The sequence below is a fragment of the Larus michahellis genome, chromosome 2, assembly GCF_964199755.1.
Source record: "Larus michahellis chromosome 2, bLarMic1.1, whole genome shotgun sequence".
NCBI lineage: Eukaryota > Metazoa > Chordata > Aves > Charadriiformes > Laridae > Larus > Larus michahellis.
Window position 1 is genome coordinate 1,026,773 of NC_133897.1, and position 23,505 is coordinate 1,050,277.

The 23,505-nt window shown below is 61.9% G+C and overlaps 1 protein-coding gene across 1 annotated transcript in view; it reads left to right on the forward strand.

The window, feature by feature from the left end:
* LOC141738203 (uncharacterized) overlaps positions 1-22,722 on the forward strand; it is a 43,306-nt gene extending 20,584 nt beyond the window's left edge. The window contains exons 22-34 of the mRNA XM_074573394.1: positions 69-467; positions 1,153-1,279; positions 3,028-3,141; positions 3,372-3,482; positions 4,507-4,596; positions 5,662-6,574; positions 12,688-12,827; positions 14,278-14,636; positions 15,331-15,717; positions 16,962-17,088; positions 17,928-18,041; positions 18,998-19,252; positions 21,192-22,722. Of these exons, the coding sequence (XP_074429495.1) occupies positions 69-467; positions 1,153-1,279; positions 3,028-3,141; positions 3,372-3,482; positions 4,507-4,596; positions 5,662-6,574; positions 12,688-12,827; positions 14,278-14,636; positions 15,331-15,717; positions 16,962-17,088; positions 17,928-18,041; positions 18,998-19,252; positions 21,192-22,291 (4,236 nt within the window). The 3' untranslated portion in view covers positions 22,292-22,722. The remainder of the gene's footprint in view (positions 1-68; positions 468-1,152; positions 1,280-3,027; positions 3,142-3,371; positions 3,483-4,506; positions 4,597-5,661; positions 6,575-12,687; positions 12,828-14,277; positions 14,637-15,330; positions 15,718-16,961; positions 17,089-17,927; positions 18,042-18,997; positions 19,253-21,191) is intronic.
* Positions 22,723-23,505: the final 783 nt, after the last annotated feature.

The following is a 23,505-nucleotide window of genomic DNA, read 5'->3' on the forward strand; positions in this document are numbered from 1 at the left end:
TCACGGAGCCCCGTTCAACCCCTCGCTCGGAGCCCACGGCGCGGTCTGTGTGTGTCCCCCCCCCGCAGGAGCTGGAGTGGGAGATGGAGTCTCAGGAGCTGGCCCTGGAGCAGCCCTTGGTCGCCCCGGAGCAGGGCCCCGCCGGGGAGGCCGAGCTGCCGGCCGCCGAGATCTCCCTGACGCTGGTCACCGAGATCCAGGCCGTGGACAGGAAGGTGGACGCCCAGGCCGCCCAGCTGATGAACCTGGAGGGGAGGATGAGGATGGCGGAGACCAAGCTGATCGGTTGCGAGAAGACGGCGGTGGAGTTCGGGAACCAGCTGGAGAGCAAGTGGACCGCGCTGGGCACCCTCATCCAGGAGTACGGGCAGCTACAGAAGAGACTGGAGAACATGGAGAACCTGCTGAAGAACAGGAACTTCTGGATCCTGCGGCTGCCCCCGGGGGCGAAGGGGGAGGTCCCCAAGGTAACGGTCCTCTGCTCCATCTTTGAAACCGGGTTGTTCCATTCGTATTCCGCACTCGCAGCCCCGTTTCAGGGCAGCTGCGGTGCTGAGCGGGACACGGAGCTTCCCTGCAGCGGTGTCTTTCCTTTAGCACTCAGCGGGAAGCATCAGCACAGGTCCCTTTGCATTAATTACACATAATTAAAACACCGCTTGTTATCTTTGCGTGATCCTCGCCAAAATGCATCGGGATCACAAACCACTTAGCACGGCCGGAGCCGTCTTTGAGTCACGCAAAATTGTGTGGCTCGGCCCCCCGGTGCCTGGCGGGTTTGGTAACGTCTCTCCAGTTCCTCTTCAGAGGCAATTGCAGCAAAACTGCCTCAAAAACGAAGTGGGAAGAGAGGCTGTGTTGGGCACCATGTATGAGACGTCACCCGCAGCGCGAGGAGGCTGAGCAGGGGACAGGTTGCAGGCGGGTGACGAGGGAAAGCCCCGACGCGTGCCTTGCAGCCAGGGGTGAAGCTGCCTGAGGCAGGCAGGGGGGCCGAGCGAGGTGCACGGGAAGGAGCAGGCGTGGCTCTGTGGGACTGTCCTGTGCCGTGCTTGAGGAGTTTGAATGAGAAAACGTCCCCGGATGTTTTCATAGAATCATAGAATGTGTTGGGTCGGAAAACATCTGAGAGCGCGATGCTTCTAATTGCAGGTCCCCGTGGCGTTCAACGATGCTTCGTTTAACTTCTCTGAGGAGGAGTGGAAGAGCTTGAACGAGTGGCAGAAGGAGCTTTACAGGCATATCATGAAAGGCAACTATGAGGCCGTCATCTCGATGGGTAAAGACAAGCTGGGGTTTCCTCTGAGGCTTCTGATGTGCCAGGTTTTCCCGGGGCCTGGTGGATAGAAGCGCTGCTGTACCTGGCGGGATCGGGGAGGGTGGATGTTGTGCCGGTCTGGGAACTTTCGGCAGCAGCCCTGGCTATTAGGTCAGTCCTCACCGGTTTGGTTTAGCGTTGGATGGACGTCCCCAGCATCGCTGCAGTGACCACGTCTCCCTGATGGTCTCTGTGGCCGGTAGGAGCCGAACGAGCGCCTGGGTTGTGAGGAGGGGAATCGAGAGGAGCCTCAAGCCAAGTAAAGACGGGGGAGAGGGGAGTTTCTTTGCCACGCAAAGGTCCACACATCCACTGCGCTGGGTGCATCAGCCCGCTCGCCGCTTAGGGCAGCAGAGGGGTGTCCTGCCTCTGAGGTTCCTTCCAGCCCTTTCTGTGGGTGGTCAGTCCTTTAGCTGCAGAGCCTTTCGTAAGGGAGGAGAGCAAGGCTTGTCAGCCGCTTGGTGTTCTGTCTGACCCCAGCCTCAGCCCAGGGAACGATTCTTGCGCAAGCTGTTGCAGTATCTGTTCCTGTAGTGCAGGGTAGAGCTGGGGAGAAGCAGCGGGCAAAGGCAGGCTCTGCCTTCCACTTTCCCCTCCAGCGGCTCAGGGCGGCACGTTCAGGGCTAAACGAACGTGCTCTGCTCGCTCTTTCCAGTCCTGGCTGCGAGGATTCCCTCTGGGGGACGCGTTGCCTTCACAAGCATCTACGTGTGTTCTGAGAAATGACCTTGCCGTGCCTGGACGTCTGTGTGCAGTGGGTGGGAGGGCAGACGCAGTCGCTGGCAGACAGACATCTCCCTGTGCTGAGGCCACTGGTGTGGCTCACCTGGCTGTCCAACCCTGGCCAATCCAGGCCTTTTATCCTTTTTTTTTCCTCCTTTCTTCCTTTATTTTTTTTTTTGGACAGAGGTCTTCCGCAGTCCCTGTGTGCAAGGGAAAAAGGTGAAGGATAAAAACTGCTCCTCTTTCTCCTGTTTAAAAACCAATCCTGCATCCTATGCTAGAGGCGTGGGAGCGTAGCGGTCCTACTGAAGGGGATCTGTGGATCTGAGCCTGGAGCTTAGAAAAATGTATCTGTGCTTCATCTGAAGGTTTCCTTTGAGTAATGAGGTTTAGGGGTTTGGCCCTCGTATAAGGCAAACGGATCCACTAGGGCAGCGGTGGAAATTAATACCCAGAGGCTCACACTTATTTGGAAATGAAGTTTTCCGCTCTCCACCCTAGGAGAGATTGTGATTGTCCCCTTTCCCCCACCAAAATCCGCAAGCAGCCTGTGACTCGGACGAGTAGGATGGAGCGGTCCTGGCTGGAGGGAACCGCATGGGGAGGGCACTTCCCCTGCTGCCGCTGGCTGACAGCCCTGGTGCTGTCCCCGAGCTGAAGTCCCCATTGTAATGGATCCGCGGACCTTAGCAGAGAGGAGAAGAAAGGAAGCCCGGAGGTAAGCACAGATGCATTTTCTTATTCTCCTCCTCACGCTGCAGGCTGGGAGGTGCTCCTCACCTGAGCAGAGTGTGCTCCTGCAGTCCGCTCATGTTCCCAGGGCCCAGACAAGGTGAGCGGTGCAGATGTGTGAGAGCATCTTCCTAAGCCTCTCTTTCCGTTACCCGTCATCCCCAGCAGCGAAGGAAGGTTGGTGGGCGAAGGTGTGAGAGTCTCTCTCCCCTGCGAGGGCAAAGGAGACGTCCTGATCCTCTTTTTACGTGCAGATGCTGCCATTTCGAAGCCTGACCTCCTGTCACGGATTGAGCAAGGAGAGGATCCCAACGCGGAGGATCAGGATGACTCTGAGGGAGGAGAAACCCCTACAGACCCCAGCACCGGTGAGCCATAAGGTTCCTAGGACACAGTGGGGAGGTGGAAAGCAGACACGTGGCTGCCAGCGCCCCCCCGGCCCCTGCTGTTGAGTTTTGCCAGCTCTGTCCTTGGGGACGGCGGTGATTTTGCTTTTCCTATCGGCTCTTATCCAATGTGGCCATCTCTCCTGAAACCCTCTGTAAAGCAGCTGGGAGGTGTGAGCGTCAACTCCTGTCGTTCTTTCTCCTGTGCACAGAGTTTTCCTTTCCTGGTCCGGATGACAGCTCGTGGAGTAAATACGAAGAGACTCTGGCTGAAAGCCACGAGGGCTCTGAAGAAGAGGAAAGCATGGAGGTCCCTAGTACATGTGAGTTAGAAGCGCAGAGCTTCGCCGAGCGCTGTGCAGAGGGGGAGACAGAGGCGGGCTCAGGCTTTTGGCACTTGCCGGGGTGCCAAGATTGCCCGGGGTGAGATCCTGCCTTCGCCGTGGTCTCTGCCAGGCTTGCCTCAAGGGCCAGCGTGGGAGCTGGATGGCAGCCGAGGCAGATGGAGAGCACACGTGCAGAAGAAGCTGCAGTACGTGAGCAGCGGGCTGTAAAAGCATCTCTGGGCTGGCTGGGGGGGTGCAGATCACCTCTCCGGTGTCGCCTCACTGGGTGAGGTAGCGTGTTTGGCCAGCCTTGAAGTGGAGATGAGCGAGAGCATACGTAGTGCAGGCAAACTTCGCTGACGTGAGCAGCAAAGTTCTTGACGTTTTGTCTCTTTGATGAATACGCAAAGCGATATTTTTCGCGGCTTTCTCTGTCAGCCCAATGTGAGGCTTCTTGTGGCGCAGCAAAAGGCGCGTCCTTGTCACCGCCCCGTCACTCTGGGTCCCCGCTCTGAAGCGTGGGGACAACGTGAAGCAGCTCAACTGTTCTGGCTGATGCTTTTCCAGAGTTTCAGCCCGATGCGAACAAAGCGGCCCGTTTTCAAGCCGCGCGTTTAGATGTCTGACACAGCGAGAAGCAGATGAAGAGCCCTGTGACAGGCAGTGCCGAGCGGTCTTCTCCGGGCACGCAAGTGCTCGGTGCAGCTTTACCTTCTCGCGCTCTGCAGAAACCTCTGGGTTTTCAACCCTCTTCTCCATATCCCCAGATCCTCTGAGCTCTTTTCATCCTCCCTCTGCCGGGGTCCTTGGCTGTTGCTTTGAGTTACCCTTTATACCACGGGAGATCCTTCGGCCCCAGGCACTGTACGAGCCCAGAAGGAAAAGAGGTTTTATTCCCCTTCCTTCAGGTTTTTTTTTTTGGTTTTTTTTTTTTTTTTGGCCTTTATCCTAAACCACATGTTCTGAAAGACCTGTTCTGCTTCACCTCCTGCTAAGGAACCCACTTTTTCCCTTTGTCTAGCTATATATAGAGATCTCACCATTGTACTGTCTGAGCTTTCCCAAGAAGTCTTTATCAATGATCTGGACGAGGGGATCGAGTGCAGCCTCAGTAAGTTTGTAGACAACACCAAGTTGGGCGGGAGTGTGGATCTGCTGGAGGGTAGGAAGGCTCTAATGAGGGATCTGGACAGGCTGGATGGACGGGCCGAAGCCAACGGTGTGAGGGTCAACAGGGACAAGTGCCAGGTCCTGCTCTTGGGTCACCCCAACCCCATGGACGCTCCAGGCTGGGGGCAGGGTGGCTGGAGAGCTGCCCGGCGGAAAAGGACCTGGGCGTGGTGGTCGACAGCGGCTGAATATGAGCCAGCAGCGTGCCCGGGTGGCCAAGAAGGCCACCAGCATCCTGGTTTGTACCGTACTGGGAATCGTGTGGCCAGCAGGAGTGGGGCAGTGATGGTCGCCCTGTCCTGGGCACTGGTGAGGCCCCACCTCGAGGGCAGCGTCCAGTTTTGGGCCCCTCACGCCAAGAAAGACACGGAGGGGCTGGAGCGAGTCCGGAGAAGGGCACCGGAGCTGGTGAGGGGTCTGGAGCAGGAGTTTTGTGAGGAGCGGCTGAGGGAGCTGGGGGTGTTCAGCCTGGAGAAAAGGGGGCTGAGGGGAGACCTTCTCGCTCTCCACAGCTCCCTGAAAGGAGGGGGTAGCCAGGGGGGGTCGGGCTCTTCTCCCAAGGAACAGGCCATAGGACGAGAGGAAACTCAAGTTGTGCCAGGGGAGGTTTAGGATGGATGTTAGGAAACATTTCTTCCCGGAAAGGGTCGTCAAGCGTTGGAAGAGGCTGCCCAGGGCGGTGGTGGAGTCGCCATCCCTGGGGGGATTTAAGATGTGGTGCTGAGGGACGTGGGGTAGTGGTGGACATGGCGGTGCTGGGCTAATGGTTGGACTCGATGATCTTAAGGGTCTTTTCCAACCTCAGTGATTCTGTGGTTCTAAGTCAATATACTTTGGCTTTGTTTATATTCCGGTACTGCTTATGTAGCTCCCAGATGGGACTTGCAACCCCGTAGTGCCAGGTACTGTCTTGAGCGTGCAAAGCAGAGACCCGAGAGAATTGCGGTCTAAATAATGAGGCAGTTCTTATCTGAGAGAAATGACATGAATGTCTCTGCTCTGCCAGATGAACAGCAGTGTGATGAGGAAGGTCCCGAAAGCCTTGAGCTTCCTGGCTCGTTGGCAGGAAAGTGGGAAGAGGTTTTCTCAAGCCCAGAGGAAGAGATGAAGCCAAGCGGCAAGAGCCGGAGCGGATCGACCCCGCAACAGAGAACCGGAACAGGCAACGGGCTGAGGCGCTCCTCTCGCCGCGGGAGAGACTTGGCCAAGAAGGACGCTCCTGAGGACGTGGCCGCAGTAGAGGGGCCGTACATTTGCTGCGAGTGCGGGGAGAGTTTCCTGGACAAGCAGCTCTTTGCCACCCATCAGAAAGCACACGCCAGCGAGGAAGCCTGCACTTCCCTGGAGCACGGAGAAAGCTTCAGGCAGAAATCCAAAGCGTCCTCTACGAAAGCCCAAGGAGCCTCCCGCTCCAAACCCTCCAAGCGCTCCGACGGGGAGAAAAGCTCCGGTTTCAAGTATGGTTTTGTCAGGCAGGTGAACAACATGGTGGAGAGACCGTACACCTGCTCCCAGTGCAAGGAGAGCTTCAGCCTGGAAGTGAGCCTTATCTTGCACCAGAAGCTCCATACGGGGAAGGGTGACGGGCCGCTGACGTGCACCTACTGCGGGAAGGACTTCCGAGACCTCTCCAAAGCCATCCGCCATCAGCGCATCCACACCGGGGAGCGGCCCTACCAGTGCACCGAGTGCGGCAAGAGCTTCATCCGGCGGGACCACCTGCTCAAGCACTGGCGGGTCCACACCGGGGAGACCCCCTACCAGTGCCCCGTCTGCGGGAAGCACTTCCGTTACAAAGAGTCGCTGAATTGCCACCAGAAAATCCATTCCCGCAACCCCCGGCCCTTGGAGGATTCGCAGCACAACCTGGAGTCGGCAACTCAAACCGGCCATTTCTGCGTGAAAAAAGAAACTAAGCAGTAGCGGCTGCGGTGGGAGGCCGGGGCAGAAGGGCTCGCGGTTACGGTAACGGTCTGGCAGGTGGACGTGCAGCATGATGGGAGGTGAACTTGTATCGCAGCTAATCCATGTGGTCATGCTACAAAGCCCGCTTTGTTGAAGCATCAAAAGGAAAATTCCTCTTAAAAACTCTGATCCGGACGGCCTAGGCACCTCTTCGACCCCGCGGGGTTACGCGAGACTTCCATAGCGGCGTAGGCCTTGTACTAGTTGTCCCCTGCGCAGGTTTGGATTTTGCCTGCGGAGAGCAATCCCGAGCGATTCTCTGGGGGCCGTGTTAACAGGTGTTTCCCCACCTATCTTTGTGCATATTCAGGAGTGACGAGCTTTCGCTTTCTTTTTTCCACTCGTTTTCACCGCGAGGCTGGAAGCGCGAGGGAAGGGAAGGAAGGTGCCGTTCCCAGGCAACTGGCCGCCCGCTCCCGTTGCGTTGCCGCGCTTCCAACGGCAAGCCCCGTGCTGCGAGGCCAGGGCTGGGATGAAGGGAAGAGAGGCGAGGCAGAGACGTGGTTAGGGGCACGACGCAGGAGTTGTCGAAGGCAAAAAAAAAAAAAAAAAAAAGAAGAAGAAGCGGAGAGGAGAGAGCGGCAAAGAGCAAGGTGAGAAAAAGTAGGTGCAGGAGGAAAGGACGGGCAGGAGAAGGGGCTGAGGACATTTGGAGCAGGAGGAGCTGGGAAGGGCAGCGTGCGGAGGCGCGGTCGGGTAACTCGCCCGAGGAGGACGCGTCTTTGTTCTTTCGAAGGATGTTACTGGCGCCAGTCGGGCTGTAGTTTCCCTCTGGCCCAAGGGAACGGAGCCGCTGGTCCCTCACACGAACTCCTGTCAATGAAGGCGATTTTATTATAATTTTTTAACTGGGTTTGGTCTCACACTCAGGTAAGTCAGAAGAGTGAAAGCAACTTCTCCTAACCCCTGTAAAGAGCTGTTTGGTTTTTAGTTAATCTAGAAGTAGTATATTATTATTATTATTATTAATTATTATTATTATTATTATTATAATACTACAAGGAAACATGTGGCACTATATTTCACAGTTGATCTAAAACACTTAAATGTATGAGATAACTGACCGGAGTTTTTCAAACGTCTGTGTAAATATTGGTTGACTTCTCGGAGCTAATCGGTGTTGTTCCTGAGGTGGCTGTAAGTGGTGTCTCTTCCGCTGTGTTATCGTCAGCTGCTGGTTCGTGATCGTGTTTTTGTAATAACTTTTTGTAAAGTCCGTCAATACAGTGTTTCCATTCTGAAGCCCGTGTCGGGTTGAGTGATCGCAGCCCCGGTCCCTTCGCTGGCCTCCGTGTTTCGTCCTTGCTCGCCCCTCTCCTGCCGTGACGCCTGCCAGCGCCCTTGCCCGCCACCCGGCTGGTGTTAATTAGCGTTTTCCAGGTAACTCGCAGAATTGACGAACCCGCGAACCGAGCGGGCTCTGCTCGAGTCCGTTACTGCCCACGCCGGGGAGGCAGGTCCGGCAAACGAGGCTGCGCCGCCCTGGGGATGCCGCGGTCGGCGTCCGGCTTTTGGGGCTCGTGTTTTTATGCGTTTCTTCTGCTGCTGCTACAGCTGGAAGCAGATTTGGGTTTTACACACAAGAATAACATCGCGCTCTGGGAGCTGGCCCCGGGCCGTGCAGAAATGCGCTGCGGCAATGGCCGAGGGGCTGCCGGGCTCTGCCGCGGGGTAGAGCCGGGACAGTCCCGTGCCGGGAGAAGCACCGGTGTGCGGCTGCGGCGCTGCCTCGGGGCTGGGACATGCCAGACTGACCCTCCGGCACCGACTGCGTGCGAGAAGGGCCCCGGAGTGCTCTGACAAGGGTCCAGCCGATAATGGTGTGCGTTCATCTCTCCTACATCACCCAGGAGAAGGTGGCCTGGCCCCCCGGTGTCCCAGCGGAGCTGGAGGGACCTTGGCACGCGGGGCCGGGCTCACTTTGTGCCCGTTGCCCATCGGGGGGTTTGCGGCGCCGCTTCCTCGCTCACACGTAACCGAGCTCTTTGTACCGGGGCTGCCAATAAACTGTTCCTGCCAGGCCTGGTCCTGCAGGGCAACGCGCCCTTTTGTCTCGCTGCGCCCGGGCCTCGCGCGTCCCGGCGACGGCAGTGCCGGCTGGCGGGGCTGAACCGGCTGGCCTTGGGGACGTGGGGTTGGCAGGGCTGAACCGGGTGGCCTTGGGGATGTGGGGCTGGCAGGGGGGGGCAGCGGGTGCCCCATGATGTCCCAGGAGGTTCCTACCCTTCCCCAGGAGGTTGGGCTTGTAGCCTGTCATCTCACCCCATGGGGACACACCTGGTATTTGCGGAGGGGACACTGGCACAGCCTGTCCCTGCCCCGAGGCTGGGTCTGGCTCATCTGGCACCAGCTCCCTGGGCTGCTGCTGGGTCTCTGCACCCAGATGCCATCTGTCCCCGTGTCCCCTCTGCCACCTTCCTCCTGGTGACCTGCTGCGCAGCTCTGCAGGCTGCAGCACACACGTCCCAAGCCCTGGCTGGTGGAAGAAGCTCTTTGTTTCTCCCACATTCCCATCCTGGAGCCGCCCGGCTCCTGCTCCCCTCCACCACTGCAAGGAGATACCGGCGTGCCCAGGCGATGCCGCACACGGGGTGCTGGGGGGGGACACGTTACCCCTCCAGGAGCTGCCCCCAGCCCAGTGTTCCCCCGGTTCTTCCCTGCCAGAGTCTGGCTGCCCTGGGTGAAGGCAGAGCCCGGTGCAGGGGGACTGTCCCCTCTCCCAGCCCTGCAGCTTGGCCTCCCCATGGAGCAGCCACCGGACACCCCCCCTGGAGCTCTGTTGAGACACAAGGGGTTGTTCTGGCTTGGGATCAAGTGTGGGGCACAGGCAGGGCACCCTGTGGGGCCTGTGGGTCAGAGGCAGCGCAAGGACGTGGCACTCATGGCCCCAGAGGTCCCTGGCTTTACTGCGGGGCTGGGGCTCCTCGGCCGGCACAAACCGGGCTGGGTGCCCGCAGAGCTGGGGTGTGAGCCCCCGGCTGAGTCCCCCCAGCTCTGGAGCAACCAGGTGGGGTGGAGATCTCCTCCCTGAGAAGAAGGGCTTGGGGGTGCTGGGGTGGAGAAAAGCTGGCCATGGGCCGGCAACGTGCACTGGCAGCCCAGAAACCCCCCCACAGCCTGGGCTGCATCCCCAGCAGCGTGGGCAGCAGGGCGAGGGGGGGATTCTGCCCCTCTGCTCCGCTCTGGGGAGACCCCCCTGCAGTGCTGCCTCCAGCGCTGGGGCCTCAGCACAGGAGAGACACGGAGCTGTTGGAGCGGGGCCAGAGGAGGCCCCGGAGATGCTGGGAGGGCTGGAGCCCCTCTGCTGTGGGGACAGGCTGAGAGAGCTGGGGGGGGTCAGCCTGGAGAAGAGAAGGCTCCGCGGAGACCTTGGAGCCCCTTCCAGTCCCTCAAGGGGCTCCAGGAAAGCTGGGGAGGGACTCTGGAGCAGGGAGGGGAGCCATGGGACGAGGGGGAAGGGTTTTCCACTGACAGAGGGGAGACTGAGATGAGATGTGAGGCAGAAATTGTTGGCTGTGAGGGGGGTGAGCCCCTGGCCCAGGTTGCCCAGAGAAGCTGTGGCTGCCCCATCCCTGGAGGGGTTCAAGGGCAGGTTGGCCGGGGCTTGGAGCAACCTGGGCTGGTGGGAGGTGTCCCTGCCCAGGGCAGGGGGTGGCACTGGGTGGGCTTTAAGGTCCCTTCCCACCCAAACCAGTCTGTGGTTCCATGGGGCTGCCCCACGCAGGGCGGGGTGCGGGGACGGGGATGCCGAGGAGGGAGAGGAGGAGGGGAAAGGGGTGACTGGTGACAGGGGACAAAGCACCGTGCTGGATCCGGCCGCCCCAGCGCAGGGTGGCTCCGTGCCCCGGCTGTGGCCAGCAGCGAGGCTGAGCGCGGCTCCTGGGACGAGCACGTGGAGAGGCCAGAAATACACACATACGTACTTTTAAATATATATATATGTATATATTTCCACGCATACGTACATGTCCTGCAGCCCAGACCACGGGCAGACAGCAGCTCCCACGAACACAGCGCCAGGGGCCGCATCCTGATCCCGTTCTGGCTGATCACGGTGCCATTAGTGGGAAATAAATATATATAATAAATGCACATAAATATATATATATGTGTATATGTATCCGTGCAGCCCAGTAGCTGCCCCTGGATCCCAGTTTACCCAGTTGCACCAGGACATCCAAGCCCCGGGGCAGTGCCCCCTCCCCTCATCCCAGAGCTGCTCCCGGTGTCCCCTCCTGACGGGTGTCACCTGCGCTGGGGGCTGCAGCTCCCTGGGACACCTCGGGAGGGGCCTGGACGGGGGTCCCTAATCCGGGTCCCCACCTGCCACCATGTCCATGGGTGGGTGGGGACGGGCACTGAACCCCCCCAGCCACAGGCGTGTGTGCCATGCTGCGGCCATGCCCCCATTCCGGCATCGCAGCAGTGACGGGATGTGGCCTCGTCCCCGTGTCCCCCTCGTCCCCTCCCTTTTTCCGCAATCCAAAGGGTTTCCTGCCCTTCCCCGTGTGCGGTGTCACCGACTTCCCCCCATTGTCACCCCGTGCCGGGGGTCCTGAGGTCAGGACGGGGAGCAGGGCCGTGTGCCAGGGGGCTGCTGCCACGCAGGGGACTCTGCCGGGGTGGGAGGGGAGGGGATGGGGACAGGGTGGGACGGGACAGGGCGGATGGGATTGGGATTGGGATTGGGATGGGGTGGGGATGGGATAGGACAGGGTGGATGGGGTAGGGACAGGGATGGGATAGGGATAGGGATAGGGATAGGGATAGGGATAGGGATAGGGATAGGGATAGGGATAGGGATGGGATGGGACGGGACAGGATAGGATGAGGATGGGATGGGGCTGGGATGGGACAGGGTGGCTGGGATGGGGACGGGACAGATCAGGATGGGATGTGGATAGCGATGGGATGGGAATGGGACAGGACAGGATGGGATGCGGATGCGGATGGGATGGGGAGTGGGGTGGGGATGGGATGGAATGGGATGGGATGAGGATGGGGAGGGGTTGGGGATGGGAAAGGATGTGGATGGGATGGGATGAGGATGGAGAGGGCATGGGTTGAAGATGTGGATGGGATGGGATGAGGATGGAGAGGGGCTGGGTTGAAGATGCAGACGGGAAGAGATAGAGATGGAATGGGATGCGATGAGGATGGGGAGGGGTTGGGGATGGGATGAGGGTGGGGATGGGATGGGGATGGGAAAGGATGCGAATGGGATGGGATAAGGATGGGGATGGGAAGAGATGGGGATGGAATGGGATGGGATGAGGATGGGGATGGGAAGAGATGGGGATGGAATGGGATGGGATGAGGATGGGGAGGGGAGGGATGGGGTGGGACAGGATCAGACAGGGGGGATGGGATGGGGATGGGACAGGGGCAGACAGGGGGAGAATGGGATGGGATGGGATGGGATGGGATGGGATGGGATGGGACGGGACGGGACGGGACGGGGTGCGGCGGGACAGGATGGCTGGGGTGGGGTTGGGACGGAGCAGGACAGGCCGGGCCGGGATGTCACCGCCGGGAGGGGACGGTCCGTCGCGGCGGGCGCTGTGTGTGTGTGTGTGTGTGTGTGTGTCCCCCGAGCCCCGCCCGCATCCCGGGGTCGGTGGGGGGGTGTCCGGTGTGTGTGTGGGGGATGTGTGTGTGTGTGTGGGGGGGGTGCCGGTCGGTTTCCATGGCGACGCCGCCCTCGGCCGCCATTTCAAGGCCCGCGGGGCGCGAGGCCGCCGGGCGCGCGAGGTTGGAAGGGGGGGGGGGGGGGGGGGGGGGGCGCGGTGTCGGGGGGGGGCCGCCAGGGGGCGCCGCGCCAGCCCCGCCCCCCGCCATGGCGGCGCCCGACGGTGCGGCCCGGGGAGCCCCCCCCCCCCCAGCCCCCCCCCCCGCCCGGGACCCCCCTGTCACCCCTCAGCCCTCCCCGTCCGACCAGTTACCCCCACGACAGCCCCAGTGCCCCCCCAGTCTCTCCCCAGTCGGCCCAGTTACCCCCGGGGCCGCCCCAACCCCCCCCCTCCATCACCCTCACCCCCCCCGCTCAACCCTTCCCCGTCTCCCCCAGTTCCCCCCAGTCCCTCACCAGTTTCCCCCAGTCGCCCCAAGCCCCTCCAGTTTCCCCCAGACCCTCCTCCATTCCCCCAACGCCCCCAGCCACCCCCAGCGTCTCCCCAGTTCCCCTCAGTCCTTCCCCAGTTCCCCCCAGTAGCCCTCAGCCCCTCCCCAGTTCCCCCTAGTCTCTCCCCAGTCATCCCCGTTTCCCCCAGCCCCCCCGGTTCCCCCCACTCCCTCCCCAGTCCCCCCCAGTTCACTCCAGTTCCCCCAGCTCCCCCCGCCCAGTTCTCCCCTGTCACCCCAGTTCCCCCCCAGCCCCTCCCTATTCTTCCCAGTCCCCTCCCAGTCCCTCCAGTTCTCCCCAGTCACCCCAGTTCCCCCACAGTTCACCCAGTCCCCCCCAGCCCCTCCAGTTCTCCCAGTCCCCCCTAGTTCCCTCCAGTTACTCCCAGCTCCACCAGTTACCCCCAGGCCCTCTAATTCCCCCCAGTCCCCCCCCAGTTGCCTCCAGTTACCCCCGTCCTCCCCAGTCCCCCCAGTCCCTCGCAGCCCCTCTAACTCCCCCAGTCCACCCCAGTTCCCCCGAGTACCCCCAGTTCCCCCGATCTCCCCAGTCCCCTCCAGTTCCCCCAGTTCCCCTGGTTCCCTCCAGTTCTCCCAGTCCCCCTCAGCCCCTCCCCAGTTCCTCACAGACCCCCCCCAGTTTCCCCCAGTCCCACCCGGCCCCTCCATTTCTCCATCCCTTCCCAGTCCCCCCAGTTCCTCTGAGTACCCCCAGTCCCCTCCAGTTCCCCCCAGTCCCCCCACGTTCCTCCAGTTCCCCCAGTCCCCCCCAGTTCCCCCAGTCCCCCTGGTTCCCTCCAGTCCCCCCCAGTTCCTTCCAGTTACCCCAAGTCTCCCCCAGACCCTACATTTCCCCGCCCCTCCCCAGTGCCCCCCAATTCCTCCAGTCCCCCCGAGTACCCCCAGTTCCCCCAGTCCCCTCCAGTTCCCCCACACACCCCCAGTTCCCCCCAGTCGCCCCCAATTTCTCCAGTCCCCCCGAGTACCCCCAGTTCCCCCGATCCCCCCAGTCCCTCCCAGTTTCCCCACACCCCCACAGTTCCCCCGGTTCCCCCCAGTCCCCCCCAATTTCCGCAGTCCCACCCAGTTCCCTCCAGTCCCTCCAGTTTCCCCCAGTCCCCCCCAGTTCCCCCGGTTCCCTCCAGTTCCCCCAGTCCCCCCCAATCTCCCCAGTCCCACCCAGTCCTCTCCAGTCCCCCCTGGTTCCCCCAGTCCCCCCAGTCCCCCCGGTTCCCTCCAGTTCCCCCCAGTCCTTCCCAGTCCCCCCGGTTCCCTCCAGTTCCCCCAGTCCTTCCCAGTCCGCCCGGTTCCCGGCGCGGCGGGTCGCGGTGGGGGGGTGGGTGTAATGGAGGGGGGGGGGGGGGGCGGGGGGGGCCCCGACGGTGCCGGCGGCCGGCGGGGCGGTGATGCCGTCGGTGCGGCAGGGGGCGCTGCGGCGGCGGCGCCGTCCCCGCTCGGCCCCGCCCGGCGCGGCCCCCGGGGCGGCGGGCGCGCGGCGGCGGCGGGCGGGCCGCCCCCTGCCGGCTCGGCGGGGCAGCGGCGGGGCCGGAGCGCGGAGCGGCGGAGCCGGGACCCGGAGCCGCGCTCGGTCTCTCGCCGCCGCCGCCGCTCCCCCCCCCCCGCCCCCGCCCCGCTCCTCCCCGCACACACACACTCACACACACCCCGCAGCCCCGCCGCCTTTTCCCCCCCACCCCGTGGCGTCGGGCCGCGCCCCCGCCCCGCCGCCCCCCGCCCCGCCGCCGCCCCCGCCGCGCCGCGCCGCCCCGGGCCCAGCCCGATGCCCGGCGGCGGGCGGAGGTGAAGGAGCGAACGGGCGCTGGATCCTCCCCGGCCGCGGCCCCCGGGGCCCCGGGCAGGGAACAAAGGGCCATGGCCGAGGGGGCTCCCGTTCAGGTAAGGTCCCCCCCCCGCCGCCCCCCGCCGCGGGGCCGGCCCGGCCCGGCGCCCCGCGGGCCGCACGTCGGGGCGGGCCGCGCCGTCGGGGCCGCGGCGGGGAGGGCGGCGCGGCGAGGGCGGGTGGGGGGGGGGATCTGTCAGCCCACGGGGCCGCCGCGCCCCCCGGGGGGGGGGACGGGACGGGACGGGCAGGGACGGGCGGCCCCGGGGGTGCGGCGAGCCGCGGCCGGGCCTCCGCCGGCGGCGGCGCCCGAGCTGCCGTCGAGGGCCCGGGCCTGCCCGTCCCGGCGGCCGGGCCCTGCGGGTCGGGGAGCGGCTTCGGCCACCCTCCGCCATCGCCAACCACCCCCCGCGGTGACAGGCCACCCCCTCCCTTGTCACCGCCCGGCCCCTGACAGCGCCCCGGCTGTCCCCTCGCCGTGCCCATGGCAACGGGGCTCGGTTGTCCTGTGTCACACACACACACACACCCCCCCCCAGTGTCACCTCCCGTCCCGTGGGACCCGGGGCCGCCACCGTAAGCAGCTTAGCGGGGTCAACGCTCTTCAGGGACATGGGGACGTCCGTCCCCAACGCTCTTCAGGGACATGGGGACGTCCTTCCCCGCTACCTTGCTCTGCGGTGGCCCCCATCGCCCTGGGGGTGTCCCCCGTCCCCCCGCCGTGACCCCCCCGCCCCCTTCTGCCCGCAGGAGCCGGTGCTGCAGCCCCGCTGCCCCTCGCCCCGGCGGCCGGCGGCCGTCCCCGAGCGCACCTCGGAGCGGGAGACGCAGACGGCCGAGCTGTCCCTGACGGTGGTGGCGGCTGTGCAGGCGGTGGAGAGGAAGGTGGACTCCCACTCCACCCGCCTGCTCGACCTGGAGGGGCGGACGGGGATGGCGGAGAAGAAGCTGATCGACTGCGAGAAGACGGCGGCGGAGCTGGGGAACCAGCTGGAGAGCAAGTGCGCGGCGCTGGGCACCCTCATCCAGGAGTACGGGCTGCTCCAGCGGCGCCTGGAGAACATGGAGAACCTCCTGAAGAACAGGAACTTCTGGATCCTGCGGCTGCCACCGGGCAGGAAAGGGGAGGTCCCCAAGGTAACGGTGTCCTGGGGTGGGGGTCTGCACCCAAAACGCTCCCCAAATGCTTGTGGACGGGGGGAGAGGCGGTGGGTGAGCGGGGACGGCCCTGCCGCAGGTAAGTCGCTCGTCGTTGGGACCTGGATCTGCCCCTTGCCGCTTCCCGGTGTCCCCCCCGCTGGGACCCACCAGCGGTGGGAGATGGACCCGTGGGGGAACGTCCCCCCACACAGGGGCCGGGGGGTTCAATTCTGCTTCACCGCGCTGCGCAGCCTGGGAACCATCTACTCTTTTAATTTTATTTTTTTTACCACCGTTTTGAGAGAAACCTGGCACATTTGGAGGTTCTTTTTTTTTCCGCCACCGTTTCTTTTCCCACCTTGGTGCCGCCAAGGGTTCTCCTGGACCCAGGGTGGGGGGCTGCTGCTGCGGGGAAGGGGGAATCTCTGGGATTCGAGGGAAAGCAGACGGGCTCCCTGCACTCGCGGCTGGGCTCAGCCGAGCATCAGAAGGAGCCACCGCCGATATTCTTCAAATATTCTTCAGTTCCTGTTTGCATTTCGCGACCCTCTCGCTAAAAGAAAGTTTGCAGATGGCACCACGGGGGACACGGCAAAGGGAATGTCACAGCTTTGCCGGAGGAGGGGCTGGAAGAGGGGGGTTCACACCCCGACACCTCGTTAGTACAGTCAGGGTGCAGAAGCCCGGCTTCCGCATCCTGAATTTCTCCTTAGAAATTATTACTCGGCGAACAGGCTTGAAGGCTGCGGGCTGCTGCCGGCCAATTTGCACACAATAACTAAGGATAACCGGGAGCCCTTCAGGCCCGGGGAGAGTTTTCCCTGGAGTTCTGGGGTAATTGAATCTGGGTTTTTACGTCAGCTCATCAATAGAGATGAGGTCCAGCCCTGGTGCCCGATTTTTATCTCCTTTACGCTGCCTCCAGGCGGGCACAAGTCCGGTCTCCTCTGCAGAGCCGTCCCTGCCGGTGCGGGGACCCAGAGTTGGGTGTCGTTTGGGGAAATCAAGCTGGGAATTCAGCACCGGCATCCAGCCGTTGGGCTGAGACCTTTAATCTCATAGAAATACCTGTCCGGGAGTTGTTTTAAATATAAAACCCAACTCGGTGGTGGCTGTGAAGTAGCTGAAGCCTGGCCGTGTCCGAGTGGGATGAGCTGCCGCTGCTGGCGGCTGGAGATAAGGCGCTGGGCTCCCGGGGAAGCGAGGCGGCCGCCCGAACCCGTGCTGCTTGTGGTTTGCAGGTGCCGGTGACGTTTGACGACGTGTCCGTGTATTTCAACAACAAGGAGTGGGAGAAGCTGGAGGAGTGGCAGAAGGAGCTGTACAAGAATGTGATGAAGGGGAACTATGAGTCGCTGATCTCCCTGGGTAAATACGGGCTACCCTCGCCCTGGCGAAAGGCACGTTCTCTGGGGCTCCTGGTTGCCTGCAGGCTTGGGCATCTTCCAGGTCCTCCCTGGAGATCCTCTTGGATCCCCCTGAGACCCAAATGTCCCATTTTAAATGGAGACCTAAAAACACAGGAGGATGTTTGTAATCTGGGAAAGGGCATCCCTCCGGCAACGTCTGGGTTTGGGGCGCAGTTCTGTCCTGGCTGGGTAGAGGCCACCCGTGGGTGGGTGGGCTGGAGACCTCCTGAGGCTCCTTCCAGCCAAGGTTACTTGATGAAAAGCCAGCACCTTCCCCGTGGCTGCTGGGAAGGCTTCCCGTCATCTTCTGGGTCAGCAGCGAGTACCAGCCCATGCTGGTACCTTTGGAGGAAACTTTTCCCTTTAGAGGAAGCTTCTGCAGAGTGAAGAGTTGTCTGATACCATCAGAGCTACGCTCCTTTGGGGCATTTTCCTGCTGAAGCTGCAGGAGAAATTCCGGCTCTGCTGGGGCTAGAGGTGAAACGCTTTTGGCTTCAGGAGAGCCAGGAATTTGCTTGAGAAGTTCTAAAACCCTGCCAGGAAAACGTACGGGTTGGGTTTCTTCTCCAAGGTAGTTCATCTGTGCGTGGCACCTCAGCTCCTGCCTCGGTGAATCTCCTCTGCCCGTCCGGGGAGCCTGGCCCACCTGCAGCACCAGGCTTTTCTGCTGCAGCCCCTTTGTGGATGTTCCCGAGTGTCTTCACGTGTGTGTCCCCCGGGGCGCTGGGGCGAGGTGGAAGCCGATATTCGGATTCCCTGTGCAGTAATCCCTCCCTCCATCTCTCTGTCTCTCAACAGACTATGCAATTTCCAAACCTGGTGTTTTGTCTCAGATCGAGCAAGGAGAGGAATCGCGGGTCAGGAATGAGCAGGACTTGGAGGAGAGCGAGATCATTACTGATGCCACCGCAGGTGAGACGGCAGCTTTAGCGCCAGGGGAGCCGTAGGTTGGGTTCAGAGGAGCTGCTGGTGAGAGATTTGATGTCCAGGTACGGCTTAACGAATAAACCAGGGCAAGCGGAGCACGGAGAGTTGGGAGCCATCAGCAAGGGAAACATCTGCAGCCAGAGCAGGTCCTGAGGAAGTGTGGGGTGCCTGGCAGGAAAGGAGAATCGGGTCCCATTGAGACAACTTGTCCACCCAAAAAAGTCCTCTCCAGCCCCTCCCATTGTGCAGATGGTGCCTGGGTTTATCCTTGGAGCATCCTCCCAGGGCAGGGAAGGCTGCCCCCGTCCAGCACGCAGGGACCCGGGGTCTCGAGGGGGTTCTCCAAGGGCAGGACTGGGCTGGGAGCGGGGCACTGGGGATGCCAAGTCCCGGAGCAGCTCTTGCTCTGAGATAAGGGGGGGCTGATAAGGAGGTATGGAGGTGTCCTAGAAGAGATGGTGTCAGCTCCACCACTGGTGATAGAATCATCTAGGTTGGAAGGGACTTTTAAGATCATCAAGCCCAACCATTAACCCAGCACTGCCAAGGCCACCACCAGCACGGGTCCTTGTCCCTGGCCTGCGGACGTGGGGTGGCCCCGATCCCCTGCCTGTGCTCTTGGTCATGAGGATCTTGAACTGAGGTGAATGAGAGAAGAAAAATCCTCTGCTACCGGCCCAGCGCCACGGCTGGGGGCTGTGGGATGGCGGAGGGGTGCTGAGCTGCAGGCGCCAAATCCCCTGTGCCTGCGGAGGATCCCAGGCGAGAGGCAGGAGCATGGCAGGGATGGCTGAAGGACAGGGGCTGAAAGGAGAGAAGTGTCCAAGCAAACGAAACCCCTCTGCGGGATCAGCAGCCGGAGCCGGCGGGGATTGTTGCGAGCGGTTTCTTCCTTCTGGCTCCCGGGAATGATGGCGGGTGGGAATCTCTCTTTGCTTCAGCTGGCATAAGGGTTGTGATCAAAACGGAGGAGCTCCTACCTGAAGACAGCCCTGAAAACCCCGAGCTGCACGGGATGTCGGGGCAGTCGGAGGGGAGTTTCCAGAGCCCGGACGAGGAGGCAGCCTGCGAGAGCCCCTACGGCTCCGTCTCCCCACCGAGGGACCTCCCAGGAACCAGCCTGGGTGACTCATCCGAATACGTTGCTGACTTCAACGAGATCCAGAGAGTCATCGTTCACCACGGGAGCTGCACAGGTGGGATGCTCGGCACACAGCTCCGCGGCATGTGGCACGTCGCGGGGCCGGGGAGGCTCAGGAGGGGCTGTGGTGGGTCAGGGAAATTGTTTGGGCGAAAGAGAAGGGTTAAATCCTCCCAGAACCGGCACCAGAAGGAGAGTTTCTGGCTGCAGCAAACCTCAAGAGCAGCTGTGGTGAGACCTCAGGCCGGGAGGAGGAGGCAGCACACACGTGGTGGGCATTAGAGCACGGTCTCCGAGCGCGCTTGACCTGCTCCAGAGTGGAGCAAGCCGTGGTTCGGTCCTCCATGGGTGGGAAAAGCCCTTGTTATGAGAGCAAGGGAAGACGTGTCCCAGGCAGCATTTTCTGAGAGCCCCAGTGAGTCCCCGCTGCCCAAATCCCGTCGTTGCAGAGGGCAGGATGTCGGTTGAGGGTTCCTGCCCTGGTGTTAGTCATGGAGGAATGATGTGGGACTCCAGACTCTGCCGGAGGAATGTGTGGGATCCTCACATCGTCACTTGGGGCAGGTCTGGGGGATGGGTACAAGGGTGGCTGGAGGCCTGTGGTGTGTGAGCGGCCAGGAGAGAAGGGTGCGCTGAGGTTATTTAGTGGAGAGACGAGAAGGTGGCACTGGGTGCTTCATGTGAAGAAGTCTGCCGACTGGGTGGGAGATACGGGCCAGGTCCTGCAGACGTGCTTTGAGGGTGGTGATGGGAAAGCGGGGAGACGGACTGTCGGGAGCGGTGGGTTCCCTGCCCTCTGACGGCTTTGCGATGGTATAACGCAAACCAAGAAAGATGGAGTTGGGCTCTTGAGGTCCTCCTCAACTCCATCTCCTGGGTCCTGTGGTCTCCTCCCGCTTTTCTAAAGGAAACCAACCAAGCCACCAGTGGGGCTGGAGCCGATCCTCATCCAAGACCCAGGACCTCTGCCAACGTGTGGGGCTGGTGGGGCTGAACGGGAGTTGCGGCAACTTTCTGACCAGGGTGCGGGTGCTGGTGGCCAGCACTCGAGCAGCGATAGCCCCCCGGGTCCTCCTTGCTTCGAGGAGGTGGGAACACCTTCCCGCCTGGGAACATGGGTTTTCCCTGCTGACCCCTCCATCGGAGAGGAGAGGGACAGGGCTTTGATACATCCCGCTCCCGTCGGCTGCCTCTTCTAGGGAAAGCGTGGCTGCTCTTCCTAGAAAAGTACATAGGCCTGGCTCAAAGTCCGGCGCGGGGTGACGTGCGAGGGATCCACCGCGGGCCATTCCTCGGGACACGCTGGCTGCGCGTCCTGCTACACGTGTCCCCGGTAGGGCCAGTCTGGCCAAACAAAACCACCAGGTCACCTCCGGCATCGGTGACACAAGGCGGGAGCCCGCGTGCGGCCATCCATCCCACCGCTGTTTGTCTCTGGGAAGGATGGGGATTCTCTCCCGGTGCCCCGTCACGGGGAGGCCCAAGGAAGGGGACAGTCCCAGGGTGGGCGCGTTGTCTCGGGAGCGGAGCTGGAGCCCGGCCGTGTTTCCCTCGAGCGGTGCCGTGCCGGTGTGTGGGGAGCGTTGTTGTAGCCCAGCAAAACGGCAGCAGATGGAGCTGCTCTGAAATCGCTCGGCTGCCCGAGTCCTCACAAATCGATGGCGCTTTTATCCCCGTCTCGCAGCATCGTGAAATTGCAAAACCTTTTGGCAGGCAGGTCTCACCGCACCCTCCGAAGGAGCCTGGCCGGGAGGCGCTTTTCTGTCCTGCCTGTCTGGGGGTGTGTGGGCTCGCCTTGCCGCTGCGAGAGGACGTGCCCTGTCCCCTGTCCCAGGGCTCTGGGCTGGAGCCAGCTCGTGTCTGGGTGCTCAGGCAGAGCAAGGAGGGACAAACAGAAGCCCATGCGGATGTTTCTGTAGCACCCTCCAGGTGCATAAAAGGCCACCTCATCCCACCCGGTGACCCTAACGCTGTTCCGTTTTTTCCCCCCGCAGAGGACGGGATCGTGATCAAGACGGAGGAGGAGGAGGAGGAGGAGGAGGACGACCCCGACACCTTGGAGCCGTGCGCCATGTTCTCGGGCAGGACCGAGCCGCCGGCGTTCCCCAGCCACGAGGCCGGGCTGGGCTGCGAGGCGCAGTGCAGCTCCAAAACGCAGCCCAGGAGCCTGGCGGCCGCCCGGGTAAGAAAACCCCCCGCCTGCGAGAGAGACTCCGGGGAGATGAAGCCGGCCATCGCCCAGCAGCGGAACCGGACGAGGGAGAGGCCCTACATCTGCCCCGAGTGCGGGAAGAGCTTCATGCTCAAGATCAACTTCATGATCCACCAGCGCAACCACCTCAAGGAAGGGCCCTACGAGTGCCACGACTGCGACCTCAGCTTTCGCAACAAGCAGCAGTTCCTGCTGCACCAGCGCAGCCACACGCGCCGGGGCGTGGGGGTCCCGCGGCGCCCCGAGCACGGCCTCAAGCCCCAGGCGCGGCCCCCGCCGCCGGGGAAGCCCTACAAGTGCTCCGAGTGCGAGAGCAGCTTCAGCCACAAGTCGAGCCTCAGCAAACACCAGATCACCCACGTCGGGGAGCGGCCCTTCACCTGCGGCGAGTGCCGGAGGAGCTTCCGCTTGCAGATCAGCCTCATCATGCACCAGAGGATCCACGCCGGCAAGAGCGAGATGGCTTTCCTCTGCCCCCAGTGCGGGAAGAACTTCACCCGGCCCTCCCACCTCCTGCGGCACCAGCGGACTCACACCGGCGAGCGGCCCTACCAGTGCAGCCAGTGCGAGAAGACCTTCAGCGAGAAGTCCAAGCTCACCAACCATTACCGCATCCACACCCGGGAGCGCCCGCACGCCTGCGCTGTCTGCGGGAAGGGTTTCATCCGCAAGCACCATCTCCTGGAGCACCAGCGCATCCACACGGGCGAGCGGCCCTACCACTGCACCGAGTGCGGCAAGAACTTCACCCAGAAGCATCACCTCCTGGAGCACCAGCGGGCGCACACCGGCGAGCGGCCCTACCCCTGCACCGAGTGCACCAAGTGCTTCCGCTACAAGCAGTCCCTCAAGTACCACCTGAGGACGCACATGGGAGAGTGAGGGGCTGCCGACGGCTTCCTCTCCCTCCCCTCCCTCCCTCCATCCATCCCTCCAGCCCTCCTCCTCCTCTTCCTCCTCCGCTCATCTCTCCCACCCTCCTTCCACCCCCCACCCCCGGCTCAGGGCATGGACATCAAGGAAGCTTTGTGTGGTAGCGCCGCTGGTCTGGTGGAGACGGCTAGGCTGATTGGAAAAATAAATTAATTAATTAAAGCAAGCAACGCGCGGCAAAATTTAAAAGATTATATATATATAAAATTAACAGAAGCAGCTGATTTAGGGGGAATCCTCACCATCAGAAAAAAAAAAAAAAAGGCAAACAAACCAACAACAAAAGAAACCTGTACAGGGTGTTTTGCCGGAGTAGGACTCTTAACTGCTTTTTAAATCTACTGTTTGTTTTTTTTTAATAAATGTGGAGGAACTTTTTATTTGATAAGCAAACCTAGGATCGCCAAGATATTTTTTTTTTTATTTTATTTTTTTTTTTTTTTAAGTGCTCTGTAGGCTGATTCTGGCACAGTCACTTCTGCCCAGGAGCTCTGCAGAGGCGCTGCCTCGTCCCAGCTTCGTGGGCTGGACGCGACAGTCGCTCCGCAGCGCGTGGGGACAAGGAGCTGCCGGCCAGGGGGAGGTGAGTAATAAATAGATCCAGATGACGAGGAAGTTCTCCGTGTGTGTCTAGATTCGAAGCGCCGATAGGTGCCTGCCCGGCTCTCGGCGCTGTGATGCACTCATGAATTATACAATAGAATAAAATACTAGTTGCAGCAAAAGAACCTTTTTCTGGTAGGACCCCATCAGCAAGGCTCCTCCAAACACTCATTTCTAGCGCTTAGTCCTTCCCGCAGCGGCAGACGCCTTTCGGTGAGCGGTGACGCCGGGCGCCATGAGAGCGTCACCGGAGGCATCACCGGCCAGCACGAGACGCGGGAGCGGTTTGTAGACGCGGAGTCTCGCTGCGGTGTGCGGTGGGGCCGTGACGTACCTGTGCGCAGGACCTCGCCGTGGTTTAACTGATCCTCTGCTCTCTTCAAAACCCACGGCGGCGAGCGGGCTGCCCTCACTGGTAGCATCGAGCGCGTGCTTCCCGGCGGCGGGAGAAGCAGGACTCCGATCCCGGGCTGGCTCCGAGAAAAGCCCCAGCCAGCTCAGGGTCGCCCATGGGAGACCACCCGGCTCCCAGGCTGCCGGAGTCCCTTGCCGCACGGCTG